Here is a 15,410-nt window from a genome sequence, read left to right as displayed (position 1 = left end):
CACCAGCATCCGGAAACCAAATTGCCTCGTTGACTCGGCCGTTGTAAATACCTAAATTGCAGCGGACACATTGGACAAGGGCCCTTGCTGAACACAATTAGCCACACGGGGCGCCTCTGCCTCCAAAAAATACTAACTTGTCGTCCTTCAGACAGGGGGTGGGGCCTGGGTGACTTATCGGGTGTGCCTGTGGGCCCCTGATAAGGACAATAAAGTGAAGATGCAGGGGCCGCCACCACCGGCCTCAGCACGTCTGGGCCTCGCCACCGGCCCCGGCACGTCACCATCTGCCATTGCTGTCAATAGCCCTTCAGACGTCTTCGCCACCGAGTGAAACAAATGATTGACATCAAAGGAGGCGAACAACGGTCCGGAGGAGATGGGCAGAAGGGGTGTGGGTACTCAGGTGCCAAATGGATCTTTGTTGTGAAGGGGCCAGAGTGGGGGGCTTGGAGAGGAAGAAGAGGGGGAAAGTGAGCTTGTAAAAGGAAGAGGGAGAGAGCGCGGGAGAAAATGAGACAGGGAGAGACATTGTTACCGCTGGAATACTGATGAGCGAGCCCTCACTGCTGCAGCGGTGATATGATGTCACTGACGACTCGCAGCCCCTGGCTGGCAGTCGAGGGGGGTGGGGGGGTGGGGGTGTTAAACCCCCTTCTCCCGCCACGCATCTCACACGTCCCCACAAAACAGATAAGAAAAAAAAAACCCACACACAAGCAAGGAACAAACAAGACCACTGTCAGAAAGCATCCTCAAGTTTTACACACCTTGTTCTGTCTCTGTGATGCTCACTTGTGAGAGGAAAATAGAGCAGTCAGCCATCCCAAAGAACGCATTGTTTTTGTTTACGTGAGGACTGTCACACAGACGTCAGTCATCTCGACCGGAACAAAGCCACGGTCCCTAATAAAATATCACATCGCATCAAACACTGCATCTCTCTCTCTTCCCGTGAGCGTGTAAAGCGCAAGAAACAGGCGAGACTTAATGCCTTATTTCGGGACAATGGACAGACACTCCAGCACACGCTGGGTTCTGAAGTGACCTGACATTCTCAAATAAATCCAGGAACAGATCATGACATTTTAAGCGTATTACAGATGAATGGGAGCCAATCAAAACATGAATATTCCATTTACTCGCCGTCCACCACAAGGGTGCCCCAGTCCAGTCATGCAAGGCATGAAATTAATAACATTCAAATCAGCAGGAAAGGGGGGAAATGCATTTTCCGAGATCCTCCGTTTCAGCCCCTTGAGGCTATTTATTCCAGAACTATATTTCACAGCGAATAAAAAAAAAAAAAAGGAATGAGCCAACAACACAGGAGCCTTAATGACCACACCAAGGCCACAGGATTTGCAGAATTCATTCAAAACATGTCCCCCCTAATATGCAGTCACCTCGCTGCTCAAGCAGACATAATAAAGTCCAGAAAACGAGCATTGTGCACCCAAAATGTACAATTTTTCCCTATTGAAACAAATGAATTCTACACAAAACACATTACAAATTATTTTTTAAATTGTTTATTAGCTATAAAACACAGAGAATCTGGAGGACAGGAGGGAAGGTTTTTGGTGCACAGGTAAAACTGGAATGTCCACGGGGATGGCATGAAGTCTCGGATTCAAGGGTCCCCTTTCTTGAATCTGCAACCATTCTGTGCATCAAAAAAAAACAAAAAAAAACAGAAGGGGCATTATTAACACACACAGACCTTCAGAAAAAGGGCCAGTTTAACTTCATGCTGAGGCCCAGATGGCAACAGAGGGTTCTACTGTACCGACAGTGAAGAGTGCAGGCTTCACACACAGGCAGACAACACCACCCTCCATCCTTATACCACACCCTTCAGGCCCATAAAAAGTAGGCTGCTACAGTAAGTGCAGCATATATAATATAGATTACAGTAAGCACTTATTTTAAACCTCTGCCCACTGGATGGCAGTGTTCATTCAACCACGGACACACACACACACACACATACATGCAGATCCAGCATAAATTAAAATTAAAGCAGCTATTTTTGGGAGCTCGCTTAAAACTGATTATATATATATATATATATATACACACACACACACACACACACACACACACACACACACAGAGAGTGACACACATACACACAGTCTGGAGTTTATGTCTCTCGGCATCCAAACTTCTGATTTGTGGCCACGAGCATTTGATTCTCAAACGTTCGCACATCCTCCAGTGTCATGTCTGAAGAAAAGAAGACAATTGACAGAAGACAAAAGAAGACAAATGACATTCCATCTTTTTGTGTAGTTCTATGTAGTTACGCTGTTAATAACAATAATTGGGTGTACATGGTGCTGAGCCAGGAACTCTGACACTTTGTCATGAGATATGGATTGTGAGCACAATTTCCACATGATAACTAGGACAACATCAATAAGGGCTCCTATAAATAAGCCCCACTAAATAAACAGAGCCAAATGGACTGGTAACCTTTAGTATAATTTGTTCTATATAGCAAGCTCATTAGGAAGCACGCCTGCTGTAATATGACCCAAAACCAATCCATCTGGTGCCTTATATCACCACAATGAACTCTGCTACCCCATTCGAGACACACAAATGCTGAGCAGAGCCACTGGTCGCAACGGCCAGGCATCAGGAAACCACAGGCGATTCACGCACAAGAGCGATCGAAATGTGAAAGAACATCCTACTGGTGCTAGAACACTGGTTCCCATCCTCGGACTAGATTTAGTCAAATGAGGAACATGAGACAGAAACACAGAGGGAACCAGGGGACGGGGGTGGGGAATCATTGCGGACAGCAGAGGGATCCTGTAGAAGAGCTGAGGCGGCGTGTGCAGAAGGGGGCGGCTGCCAGACAGAGTTACTGTTCGTGAGGTCACAGCCATTCCCTTTCTTTTGGCCCCGCGGCTATTTTCAAGCACGCCTGACCTCAATCCTCACCGCCAGCCAGCAACCGCCCCACGCATGGAACGTCTCCAGGCCAGGCAGCCGCGTCGTCTTTCACACGTAAATATCCGTTGACAAGACGGAAAAAACCTCCAAGTTCGCGTCACCCCAGGACTGCCACCCCGGCAAGCTCAGGTCTGTGCTTCTTCATATAATACACACTCACATATAATCATTTGTCACCAGGGCCGACGGCCATCTTGTACATTGCGAGCTCATTGTGAGTTTCTCCTGTGCTGCAAGCCTTATTACCGATTGTTTCTTGTCTTTTCTCTTGGATTTCCCTTGTCTGTACCACACCCATTCTCTCATCTAGCCCTCAAATGTACCAGCCCTCGCTGCCTGACCATTCTCCAGCCTGCCTCCTTTCTCTACACCTATGCCACGGTAACCCCCGTCTCCTCTTCATTACCATGTGCCACGTCTCCCGCCGCAGAGAAAGCCCGCAGACGGCAACGCACCCAAGGGCGCACACACTCTCGATCCCCCTCACCTGCTGCACCGCTGCTGCTCCACAACCATCTAACTAATAATAATTTCAACTATTTTTTAAGGGGACTCATCACCTGAATACAGAAAACTTGGGGCTTATTTATGAACATGTCAGGCAGGATTTTAAAAAATAATAATTATGAAGCAAGCGACAATCAATTATACCAACGCTGCAGTGCGTCTTCATTAACCTGGGCTAAATATACTGCTTAATGTAGTTAATTCAAAGTATTCAGGCTGCACGGTGATATGAACATGCATAATTGATGTTTTACTCTGTGTATTACCTAACCATGACCAATGAATTCAGAGAAATATGTGTTTTATTTAACAGGATGATGACATGAATGGTTGTATCACAAGAACAAACAAATACACACACTCACCTATTTATTATCTGCATGCATGATTCCTTAAGAATTACATAAAAGTGCACACCCTTCATTCTCCATTTCCAGTTGCAAGAGGATTACTGTAAATGACCACACTTTTCAGAGCAGCTCCACACACCACCACGTAGCCACAGTCAAACACACACTGGGTTAAAAAGCCCTTTGTTCATTATAGCCATGTACCCGCAAAAAAAAAAACTCTGCCTCAGCACCACAATAGCGCAGAGCTGAAACAAGACAATAAACCGGGAGGTTTGAGATGAGGAAAGCTCTGGTGGGCTCCACCGGCCCACCGGAGATAATTTACTTATGGCGGAGCTACGCCACGCTCCAGAACTGGGCCGTGACTCAGTGAGCCGGTTCACCGGTGCTCCTATTCAAAGCCCACCGAAACCCATTCAATCAGTGGGCCTGACTTGGGCTCAGACAGCTCTGCTGTGGTCAGGGATGGTTGGAGCAGTGGGGAGGGTTCAGCGAATCAGAGAGAAACGGCCATTTCCTGAAAAAACAGGCACCATGAACAAGTGCAACCCTCAGTTCTGGTCTCTCTAGTATTGCGAGGCACAGCATAAAGTTGTGCTTTTATTCCTTCATCCTGGGCAAAGCAAACTGCAACCAAATTTCACCCAAGAGATTCTGCTTTAATCATGCGGCGTTAACGGGGTTCTCAGGACCGTATCCCATTTCAAAGCAAACATGCACTGATTATCATTATGATTGGCAAATGTAAGCATGATGACGCTTCAATCCCCACTGAGTGCTTGAAAATGGCTGGAAAAAACATGAAATGACCTCTGGTCTCAACACAGCTAAAACACCTAATGGAGAAGGTAGCCTGTGTTATTAATCATCACCATCATCATAATGGCATTAAAGGTAATATTAATTTTGGAAGAACAAGGTCCGTTTCTTTAGAGGAGTAATCTGTGATTGGATTGGAACAACACTGAAGCTGTACTGCTAAGACACTTTATGCCTTTTTCCCCTTATTTCGGCCCCCGTGTGCACTTATGCATATGAAAATGACTATGATTATCGTTTAGGAAGCAATAAAAAAAAAAAAAAAAAAAATCATCATGATGGCTTCACATGCAGAAAGAAAAACAAATGCACCTGTGGGTATGAAACTCGCACCAACAAGAATTGACTCATTCATAGGGGCCCAACTTACCATACCACTCATCCACCCATGCAAATGCCTGACGGTGTCCGACCAGCAATACGTCTCTAATTACCTGAAAGAGAGAGAGACAGCGAGATGATGGCCCTTGTCATTAAAACCTCAAATTTTCTGTTCTCCTAGCACTCACACAAAACGGACGCAAGCTAGCCTGTGTCAGCTATTACGGTTTGGTTGAGAGGACGGTTGAAAAGCACTGACACGGCGGGTGAAATATGAGGTGGAAGTGCCCCACAACCCCCTTCTTTTCTCAGCTGAGGGTCTCCCCTCCTGGATTTCATGGCAGGTGAGTGTACAGCTGCCAATCCATGGGCCATTTTTTCAAGGATTGAGAACACATCCTACCACCTCATTCTGCATCCTTTAAACATGCTCTTGTCTGTATGTCGCAAGCGCAACATCAGCTCAAGCCAGATAGCCAATTGTTTCAGCCCATAACCCCCAAAAAAATACTTATTTGGTAAGTATTAAACTGACATGACACTCAGAGAAAAAAAAAAAAGAGAGATCTGGATTACTCCATATCCTTTTATCGACTATCAAAACCTGGCACACTTTCCTGTCTCCTACATCCTCTGCAGTTTACCATGTGTGTTACCAAACCAAATCTTTACAGAATTACAGAATTCTGATTGGCAAACTAGTGACTCCAACATTCCTAAACACATCCAATGAGCAACGTCTTATATAACACCTTCCAAAATATCCCAGTAAATGCTGAAAAAACATGGCATCAATCATGGCACCTGAAAAGATGCATCCAGCAACCAACGCAACCACCCAGATGCTGCTGCGGCAGCCTAGACAAACAGGCATGCGTTCCTGTTCACACAAACGCTCGTAAATAAGCTGTTCCATCCACCAAGTGGTGGCATGAGAGACGACGGGCTCTGGGGAAGCATTTAGCTGCATAACAGAGCCCTGGAGTACAGGGAGATTAAGCGCCAGGGGGGGTTTTACGACTCCAGCACTCCGTTTACGAGGCGGCATTATGGAAAGTCGCCACACTTTAATATCCCTACTGCAACAAGCGGCAAGATTTCAAAATGACTGTGTTTTAATGTCGCACTGGAAGGTCTTCCCCCTGATGGAGCCAGGACCCTTGCACACTTGGATACCTTATGGACAAACTGTTCCACCCTGCCCTGAAGGCCCCACACGTCGAACTGAACCCGGACCAGTTTGTAAGAGCACATGACCGGCTCACTGGTTTGCTTCCAGTCCTCTCTCAGGGGTCCCCTGCCAGTCTTCACCGAGGAGAAGCAGCGCAAATCCTGGAATGAGAGCCGAGAGAGCGAGGGGTTAACCAAATCACTGCGTCTCCCCAAGGCAGTTACAGCATGCTATCACATAAACACATTTCAGCCCAATCCGGTGGCAGATCTGATCACCGCTTACATATGGCTCAGCCCGTAACCGTGAGCACCAATATGCCAATTGTATTTCCCCCACCCCCTGTTTAAGCTTGAGGGCACCAAATCCTCGGCTGACAAGAAGCCATCATGCGAGACAGCACAAGCTGATCCACCCCGGGGATTTACGACCATCTTTAATGCAGCAGCCTTACCTTCGAGCCGCGGTGTGAAGCAAATCAACAAATCACTGAATAAATCACTTCACCCGGGGAGAACGGGAAACACATGTTCTTTTGTTTTGGCACTAATTATAAGCCACGCCACTGAGCTCAGAAAAAAAAAAAAAAAACGGAACCAGATGAATATCAGGGAGGCACTTCGAAGGAGCCCGATGCTAGGTGGCACGTGCCAGGGGTCCATGATGAGCACCTCGGAAATTTTGTACTGCCGCTCAGGGATTTCATCGTAGGCGATGTCCAAGACCTCAACTTCAACATCAGGCCTGTCTTCTCCCTGATGGAAGACCTGTGGAGGGATGTGGAATATCTTGTCATTAATCATCTTGCCATATATTAAAATATGCATCAATGTTAAAACCTTTAGATGTTAAAATCTCTTTTACAATCCTAAACTAAAAGAAAGGACCAACAAAGTCACCAGGCCAAATTTCAGTGAGTTTCATCAAGGGAAAGAAATCACTTCTCCAAAAGATATTCTCTCATCTGGTGTTTAAGTGATGGTGATGGACATGCAATCTAAGATGTAGGGCCAAAATGTCCCATATGTGGGATGAGATTTTGATCAACCATATGCTGGAAGACAGCACTCTCATAAGAACAGAAATGTTTCATGAAGAGTGCTGAATGTCCAGATGGATCCTGGTCAGAAAAAATTCAAACATTCCAGCATTTACAAAAATTTTATATATATAAAATATATTTCCATTAACACTTGATTATGTTTAAAAATGTAATTGTTTTTGTTATTATAAAACTAATTTAGTTCTTATAACATAAAAGTCCAACAAAATCAATGTATTTAGTTGTGCAATTAAAATGGCATTGACCTTAGCTTAAAATTTTTTATTAAACTCATTTTACCTATGTTACTGAGTTTGACCCATTAACTGTTACTCCACAATGTAGTTAAAATACTTTAAGCCAATCCAGTAAGAATATACTGTTTGCAACTGTTAAACATTAATGTTCTGTTACAGCCATGCTAAATGAACTCCACTTCTAAAGTATTTGTAAAAGAGGTTAGCAGCAAATAATCATGGCAGTAAGATAAACTCTAAACTATAGTTGTTTTTGGCGGCCTGTTTTAATTTTAGTTTTAGTCTTTGCATCAGGCTGTCATTTTAGTTATTATTAGTCTCAGTCACATCCCGGTTCATTTTAGTCTAGTCAAGTTTCAGTCAACTAAAAACTCTTTTAGTCTTATTTTAGTCAGAATTATGATGACTTTTTGTCTAGTTTTAGTTTCCCCCAAGTAAAGGTTCATTAGATGCTGGGCTCTCAAGTTTTGCAGACAGGTAAGTGTGACATTTCACTAAACCCCACCACCACCATTAGCGTTGTTGTTATTAATTGCTCAAGACTTATGGAAGAAAAGATTTGATACATATCACAGACATTTTAATTATTCGATTATTTTAATATGAGAATGTGTGAGTCATCCTGTGACAACGAAATATGACCGAGACAACTTGTTCTGAGCAGGTGTTGTCAGTGAATACAGAATACAGAAGATAACTTACTCCGTGCTTGAGGTTATGTTTGGAGCTCCTATGGATGGGTTTAATTAAGCTTTTCTGAAGATTTCGTTACAAGTAGCAGGATAACGTGAATACTTCCAGGAGGCCTTTTCAATGGTGGTTGTGTTGCATTCTACCCAGATACAATGCTGCCATTTTCTGATTGACAGTTTTCTAGGCACTTTCTTTTTTTGATTGTCTGGTGGATGACCGGCTTTAGGACCCAGCAGAGAGGTGCGTGGTGCATATTGTGCCTCTACAATATAATAACGCAATTAAACGAGCAGAAATAATGTCTCGTACACGAAAATGGAGAGGCATTTTAGTCTAGTTTTTATTTTGAACACCATATTTAGTGTCATTATTATACGACAATCACCTCAACATGGTTCGTCGACAAAAACAACACTACTTTATCCAAGCACAATGCCTCTTTTCACAAGTTACGCTCATATAAGAGACAACATGACCAATCAGTTGCAAAAGCAGAAAGTCAGTAAAAGAAAGACGGTGGCTATCAGACTTTAAACGTCATAAACAATAATCTAAAAAAAATATCAAATAAAAATAAAGCGGCCCCTTATCCTTCAGAACTGAATACATGGGGACGTTCACCATCAGAACAACCAGTTTTCCCAGGTTTTACATTGTGCAGTATTGCCCTGGAATATTCTCCAGGCAAAATGGCTTAAAAACGACTCCCTATAACTCTGAACTAAAACATTTAATGTATGTAACAAAAGAATGCTTGTTTGATAACAATTTAACCCATTTTGTTGAATGAACCAAATTGTCTCACTGAAGGCATCAAAACTATGAATGAACACATGTGGAGTTATGTACTTAAAAAGTGGAGACCTGACCTCCACAGTCACCGGACCTGAACCCAATCCAGATGGTTTGGGGTGAGCTGGACCGCAGAGTGAAGGCAAAGGGGCCAACAAGTGCTAAACACCTCTGGGAACTCCTTCAAGACTGTTGGAAAACCATTTCAGGTGACGACCTATTGAAGCTCATTGAGAGAATGCCAAGATTGTGCAAAGCAGTAATCAGAGCAAAGGGTGAATATTTTAAAGAAACTAGAATATAAAACATGTTTTCAGTTATTTCACCTTTTTTTGCTAAGTACGTAACTCCACGTGTTCATTCATAGTTTTGATGCCTTCAGTGAGAATCTACCAACGTAAATGGTCATGAAAATAGAGAAAACACATTGAATGAGAAGGTGTGTCAAACTTTTGGCCTGTACTATATATATATATATATATATATATATATATATTCAGATTTCATGGAATCCCTACTACTTGTTCAAGACTGTACCATGAACGCTCAATTTCATTTGTCGGCCATGGTAACTGTGCCTCTGACTGATTTAATTTTCTGTTCATTCGTACCCAGCTATGCATCAGACTTACGCTGTTGTTTGTTCCACAGTTGTCCTCGTACTTTGTTTCAATATGGATGGAAAACTTTGGTAAAAATGAACACTGGAGAATGAGAGAGAGAAAAAAGGTTTCAAGGTTAAAATTGAAGGTTTCATACTTCCAGAGACAAAAAAGGGTCATTTTCCACCGGTCACATCTGACTAAGCTCAGGAAAAGAGCCGCGATGTTGGCCACCTGCCACGCGGAGCCTAAGCGTGGTCGTTTCACATCAAAGGCGTGCCCGCTAACAGGCATCCAGCGCCGTGTTATCAGTATGTACAGTCACCACTGACCAAAAAAGCAGTGCTGAGCTCAACAATCCACCAAAGAGCCAGTGTCTTCCATTAAATACGTTTCCAGGATTCTTTTGCACATGTCTGGGAGTCTCCTTGGTGACCGTGATAGGATGAGATGACGGTAACACCCAGCCCTCCTTAAACCCTCTCCACACACAGCCATATCTCAAGGCTGCACACACACACACACACACACGCGCACACATACTTCATCTAAACGTTTTCATGGTAATGGCACAGCACCCTCATCCTGCACCCCAATCTAATGTCATTTCGGCACATACCGGTGAGGGGTGGGCGGTAATCACCTCCAGTGACAGTATTTCATGGACTGCATAAACATGTGTTAGCACCTTGCTGCACCGAGGAGGCAGATTTACAAGAGCCCTCCGAACATGCAAAACACTTCGGCTTACTGCAAAACCATCGGCACGTGCTGCTGCAGGCCACAGTGGGGAGGGGGCCTGGCAAGATGGAGCATCCGGCACATGTGTCATCATATCAAATGTCTCCTTACTGATACAGAGGACCATACAGCTTTAAAAAAAAAAAAAACACTTACTGTATATTCTCAAATGGTGAATGTCCAAAAGGCAGCAGCATATGTGGATTCATGAAAGCAAAAGAATAATAATTAAAAAAACATTTTAGCAGCATATTTTCATCCGCGCTCCAAAAACATCATGGAAAAAACTTTGGATTTTTGGATTTGGAGTGCACAACGGCTAATAAATAGCTTTAAGCACACCTACTACAAGTGCATATTAAACAAAGCACAATACAGAGCACAGCCATGGCTGCTCCTGGTGGAGAGGAGCAGTGGAAATATCAGCCGTGATGATATCGAAAAGGTCAAGCCTGCGGTCTCCCACTGTTTGGCTTACCTGTTATAGTGTAGGGGTAATAATTCCAGGCTCTCTCTGTGATGTAGAAAATACGTGGGAGGAAAGAGTGGGCCCAACTTGGAAGCTTGCTGCAAAATGTCATCATACATCGCGATTAAGACGGGAATATTGTGAGCAGGCTATGAAAGCCGACGTAAAAATTCACAGCAGGGAGTGTGAGGGAGTGATGGGAAGAGCAGAGCGTGCAAGTGCAGTGTATGGGGTGTGATTTTAAATCTGTGTGAACTGTGTCGGTACGCCCCTCATTCATATACTGGTGCATCAGGTGAGCAAAACCGGATGTTGCTAGAACATACAAGTTGTTTTACTTAAAAGAACAACTATTTAATTTGCAATATATAAACATAATACACAGTGAAATAATTCAATATCTGTACAAAATATTGAATTCAATGCAACTTCTGAACATGTCTAGTACGAGTAAGCATCTCCAATTACTTTCCTTTTTAAAAACACAGAGACACATGGTCCTGATAAAACTCTGTGTAAGTCAGTCTTGACAGTATGCATTCATGAAGGACACAGTTTTGAATGCTGAAGGCATCAGTACCAGAACATGACATGATGACGGCATGCTATATATTGTGGTAAAATGCAACAAAGCACCATTTCTGCCAGTGCATTGTTCTGTTATTGAACCAGGTGAACGAGAAGCACCACATTAAATGTGAACACAGTCCACAGCAGAAACATTATTTGTAATATTTATGGCTACTGGATCTACACATTACAGTTACAAAGCAAAGATTATATAAAATGCATAAATTATAAATAAATAAATAATTTGTTGCTGTCAAGTCAACATATAAAACCGCACATTAACCTTCTTTCACTTCCATCATCTTTAAACTGTATTTAAAAGGACGAACAGGCTAGTCACGGCCACAATGATGTAGATTTAAATAATTATCATTACATATTAAGGGCACACATCAATAAACATGTGATATGTCATAGATACATTAAATTATCCTCATTACGTCTTCTTTTATTTGCAATATACTGTATATCGCATGAACATTACATGCCCGGAGATGCATTTACATCATGAAAGGAATAAAGTTGAAATAATAGAATTCTAAGGACTTCCAGATTAATTAATCTAAATTTGCCAAGGCCATACTCACCAAGGCAAAAGTAATCTATGCTGGCAAAAGATTTTTTTATTTTTTTTTTGTAAAAAGGTTTTTTCTTTCGCACTTGTTGAAGGCATTTTATCCAAACCAGACGTACAAAATATTTTTGTTTTAATTTAAACATTTGAATCAAATGTGATATTCATGAACATGAATGTAAACTGATATCAAATATTTCATTAAATAGGACAGCTTGCCTTTACCACGTGTAAGTCTGTTTTCAGTATTTAACTTTTACCATAGTATTCAAATCAGTAAAGTGAAGTGATTGTGAAACTCTGCTTTTAACCATTACCCTTGGCGATCAGTGGGCAGCCATGTCGGTACTTTGCTCAGTGGCACCTCAGTGGCACCTCGGTGGCACCTCAGTGGCACCTCAGTGGCACCTCGGTGGCACCTCGGTGGCTTGGGATTCGAACCGGGAACCTTCTGATTATGAAGCCGCTTCCTAAACTGCTAGGCCACCACTGCCCACTACCCCAGTATAACAAACCAGTCTTGTACCATAGTATAAAAGGCAATTCCCAAGATCCTCTGTGCGTTCTGTTTTTGTTTCACAATTACTTTCCCCAGGCAACGAGGAAATCACATCCCTACAAACAGACCCAACATCTTCTAGCCAGTCATGCCAAGACCAATAATGACTGACAGGCCTGCCAAGCACTGTGTCCGTGCTCCCCCCAGAGTTCCCAACGCGGCACGCCATCGCCGATCGATGCGGCCCTCTCCCAATTAACACCGCCGCAGATCGCCCTCTGGAGACAAAGGAATGTGTCGCCAATTAGTCCTGGATCCCAGACGCAGCAAGAAACTTCCGTTTCGGCCCCGAGATTCCACCAGATCAGCGGCGAAGCGCAGCCATTTTCTTTTTTACTGCCGCACCAGCAGAACGCGCATTTCCCCCCCTTGCTTTTTAGATGGTTCCTACCCTCAGGAAGTCTGACGCAACTAAAAGAAATTATGAGTGTTAACAAAGATGTCTGCATATCCTAGAGAAGGCAGACAGGGTTCTGTATTTTTCCCTTTGCTCCCGACCGTCTTCAAAGCACTTGACTAAAGGTAAAGGCCATTCGACCTGAAATGTATTCAATAGCAGAAATTACGAAGCACGTTAATGGCAGAGATCCTCACAAAAAGGAGAAAATATTCTCCCTCGCCAGCCAACTGAAGGCGAGAGCAAATATATCAGCGTGCTGTTGTGAGGCCAAGTCTTTCACAGTCTTTCACGCGCTCCTTTCCTGTCCTTCTAAACGTACAATGACAAAACATCTGAAAGGAGGTTATTAAAAATATGACACATTTTAAAAGTTCACACGCACTGCTGAGGGTTACGCGCAGGGTAAAAATAGTGCGCTTTGATTTTTGTATGCTTTAATAGCTCATGACCATAACTAAAACAAAACGTCCAAAAGGGTTGCCTGGCAACTGAGGCCGCAGCTCAGTAAAAAAAAAAAAAAAAAAACGAAGACGCTTACGTCGTCTGGATAGAAACGTCTCCAGCACGCGCACGTCCAGCAACACCGACGCGCGGGAACAACGAGGAGGATTCTGAAGGTCTTCACCCCTGATGAAAACCAAACCAATTACCTTGCGGTCAAAGGCAATGGCGGCCTCGCCCTACACCCCCAACAGCAATCGTTCTGATGCCCCAGAGAACACTCATTACCGAGACGGCGGCGCCGAGCGGCCTCGGCAGCGTGCGGGATCTGACGGGCCTCCTGCCTTAATGACAGCGATTTGAGAGATGGAAATTAAGCAGCTGTTGGCGAAACAAATCCGCGTGTCACCAGAACGCGTCACTCGCAGCAAGGTTGTTTGAGCGCTTACTCCAGGAGAGCGGTAGCGGGTTTTAAATAAAAACGCCCGCCGTGGAGCTAAAAATGACAGGCGTTGGCCGAATTTGTTGGAAATACTAGTTACGATCGGATAAAGCAGCAGATCGGGTTTATTTAGAACGGACAAGCTCTTCGGACGGGACGGGGGTAAAAATTTTCCTTTAGTATTTGGCCAAGGGCGTCCCTTTGGATCAAAAAACAACAATAAAATAATAATAATAATGTGTTCAGGATCCCTATCACGTGGTGGAGGTGACGTCACACACATCCTGGGCTCAGAGCAAGGCCTCACCTGGACAGGTGGACCCTCTTCTCCGTGTGCTGGCCCTGCCCGCGGACGGCGTCGTGATGCGGCCGGTTCAGCAGCACCTCCACCCCTTCTCCCGTCCCGCTCTCCTGGTGGCTGTGCTTGCTGATGGTGTACAGTTGCCCTATCCTGTACTGCAGAGAAAACAGGGAGTCGTTCGTTCCTTCACTCACACACACACACACACACACACACACACACACACTCTCGGTCCGTCCGAGGTACCATCATGCTTCTGACGCCAGAACACCCCTGACCTGCCGAGGCACGGACTCTAGCAAACGTTTGGAGGTATGTGGTTGTGTCAGGCAGTTAAGTCATTTTAAGTCGCCCTTATCCAGAGTGACTTACAATCAGTAGTTACAGGGACAGTCCCCCCCTGGAGCAACTCAGGGTTAAGTGTCTTGCTCAGGGACACAATGGTAGTAAGTGGGATTTGAACCTGGGTTTCCTGGGTCTCCTGGTTCACAGGCGAGTGTGTTACCCACTAGGCTACTACCACCCTACACCGGGGGGACCGGGGGGACATAGGCCATCCTGCACGACCCTGTCACCGTGTCACCAGCGTCCTGCTCTGGGAGATGCCATGGCCAAGCCACCTCAGCATCACTACTCGGTAACTCATCTCCTACTTTTGCGCCTCCGTCCGAAATATCTCCTTCGCGCGGAATCGGAATGTTACATCTTGCTCCCCAGGCCCGAGTGGAAGGGAACAGGGGACAGGGGACAGGGGACAGTTACCTCCTCCACCGTTAATGGCATGCATATGCGGTACTCCTTCACCAGCATGACGCGGGGAGATCTGGGGAAAAACAAAAAAAAAAAAAAACGAGGTAAAAACTCGTCACTTTGCGTCCCAGTAAAGGTCTGGGCAGCGCGGTCGTGGGAAGGTAGAAGAACACGCAGAGCTGCGACCGCGACGACGGCGACCACGACGACAACAAACGACTCACGCGGAATGACGGGCCTACAGCTGGCCGAGCGGAAGAACTGCAATTCCCGAAGTTTTCTCCTCTTACCGCGTTTTAAACCGCGGGACTTTCGCCGGACCGAGAGCCGCCCGCTGGGCGTCCAGGCGCGTCTCCTTTTCTGTCCTTTTTTGGGACCTGATCTTCAGCTCTGCGCTCTGCAGACTGACCTCTAGAGGCAAAGACAGCATGGAGACCAACCCTGTCTTCATTTAAACCACTCCGATTCGGACGTCTGCTCATAATATGCATATCTATAAAGTAAATAAATAAGGCACATAAAACAAGTCATTTGTGTCAATCAAGTAAGCTGTATTAATACAATTTTTCAAATAATCACTTAATTGTCTTTATTGTCTTCTCATTTATTATTGTTGCTTTTTAGTCATTCATAAGGCTT

The 15,410-nt window shown here is 44.5% G+C and overlaps 1 protein-coding gene across 6 annotated transcripts; it reads right to left on the bottom strand.

Annotated features, from left to right (window-relative positions):
- Nucleotides 1-1,568: 1,568 nt before the first annotated feature.
- Nucleotides 1,569-15,180, bottom strand: LOC114794845 (cytoplasmic phosphatidylinositol transfer protein 1-like). 6 transcript variants are annotated; one of them, XM_028987660.1, is made up of 11 exons: nt 15,062-15,180; nt 14,784-14,844; nt 14,028-14,176; nt 10,744-10,832; nt 10,422-10,429; nt 9,555-9,626; nt 6,810-6,905; nt 6,144-6,299; nt 5,017-5,080; nt 2,133-2,229; nt 1,569-1,666 (listed from the first exon to the last, which is right to left on the bottom strand). In XM_028987660.1, exons 2-10 carry the CDS (start codon nt 14,829-14,831, stop codon nt 2,147-2,149), a joined length of 765 nt encoding a protein of 254 aa, XP_028843493.1. In that variant the 5' UTR covers nt 14,832-14,844; nt 15,062-15,180; the 3' UTR covers nt 1,569-1,666; nt 2,133-2,146. The 6 variants fall into 6 exon arrangements, 5 of the variants coding, with proteins under 5 accessions (XP_028843493.1, XP_028843494.1, XP_028843497.1 ...); XM_028987661.1 differs by having other exon boundaries at nt 14,996-15,163; XM_028987662.1 differs by having other exon boundaries at nt 1,571-1,666; nt 2,137-2,229.
- Between the last annotated feature and the right edge of the window lie 230 nt (nt 15,181-15,410).

This window comes from Denticeps clupeoides, chromosome 7, assembly GCF_900700375.1.
Source record: "Denticeps clupeoides chromosome 7, fDenClu1.1, whole genome shotgun sequence".
Lineage (NCBI taxonomy): Eukaryota > Metazoa > Chordata > Actinopteri > Clupeiformes > Denticipitidae > Denticeps > Denticeps clupeoides.
This window is presented reverse-complemented; position numbering and strand designations above follow the sequence as displayed.

Coding starts and splice junctions, on each gene's coding strand:
- LOC114794845 (XM_028987660.1), bottom strand. CDS start 14,831: ATGCTGGTGAAGGAGTACCGCATATGCATGCCATTAACGGTGGAGGAG. Junction 6,906..9,554: donor ACTGTGGAACAAACAACAGC/GTAAGTCTGATG, acceptor ATCCCTCCACAG/GTCTTCCATCAGGGAGAAGA. Junction 5,081..6,143: donor TGGAACAGTTTGTCCATAAG/GTATCCAAGTGT, acceptor TCTCTCTTTCAG/GTAATTAGAGACGTATTGCT.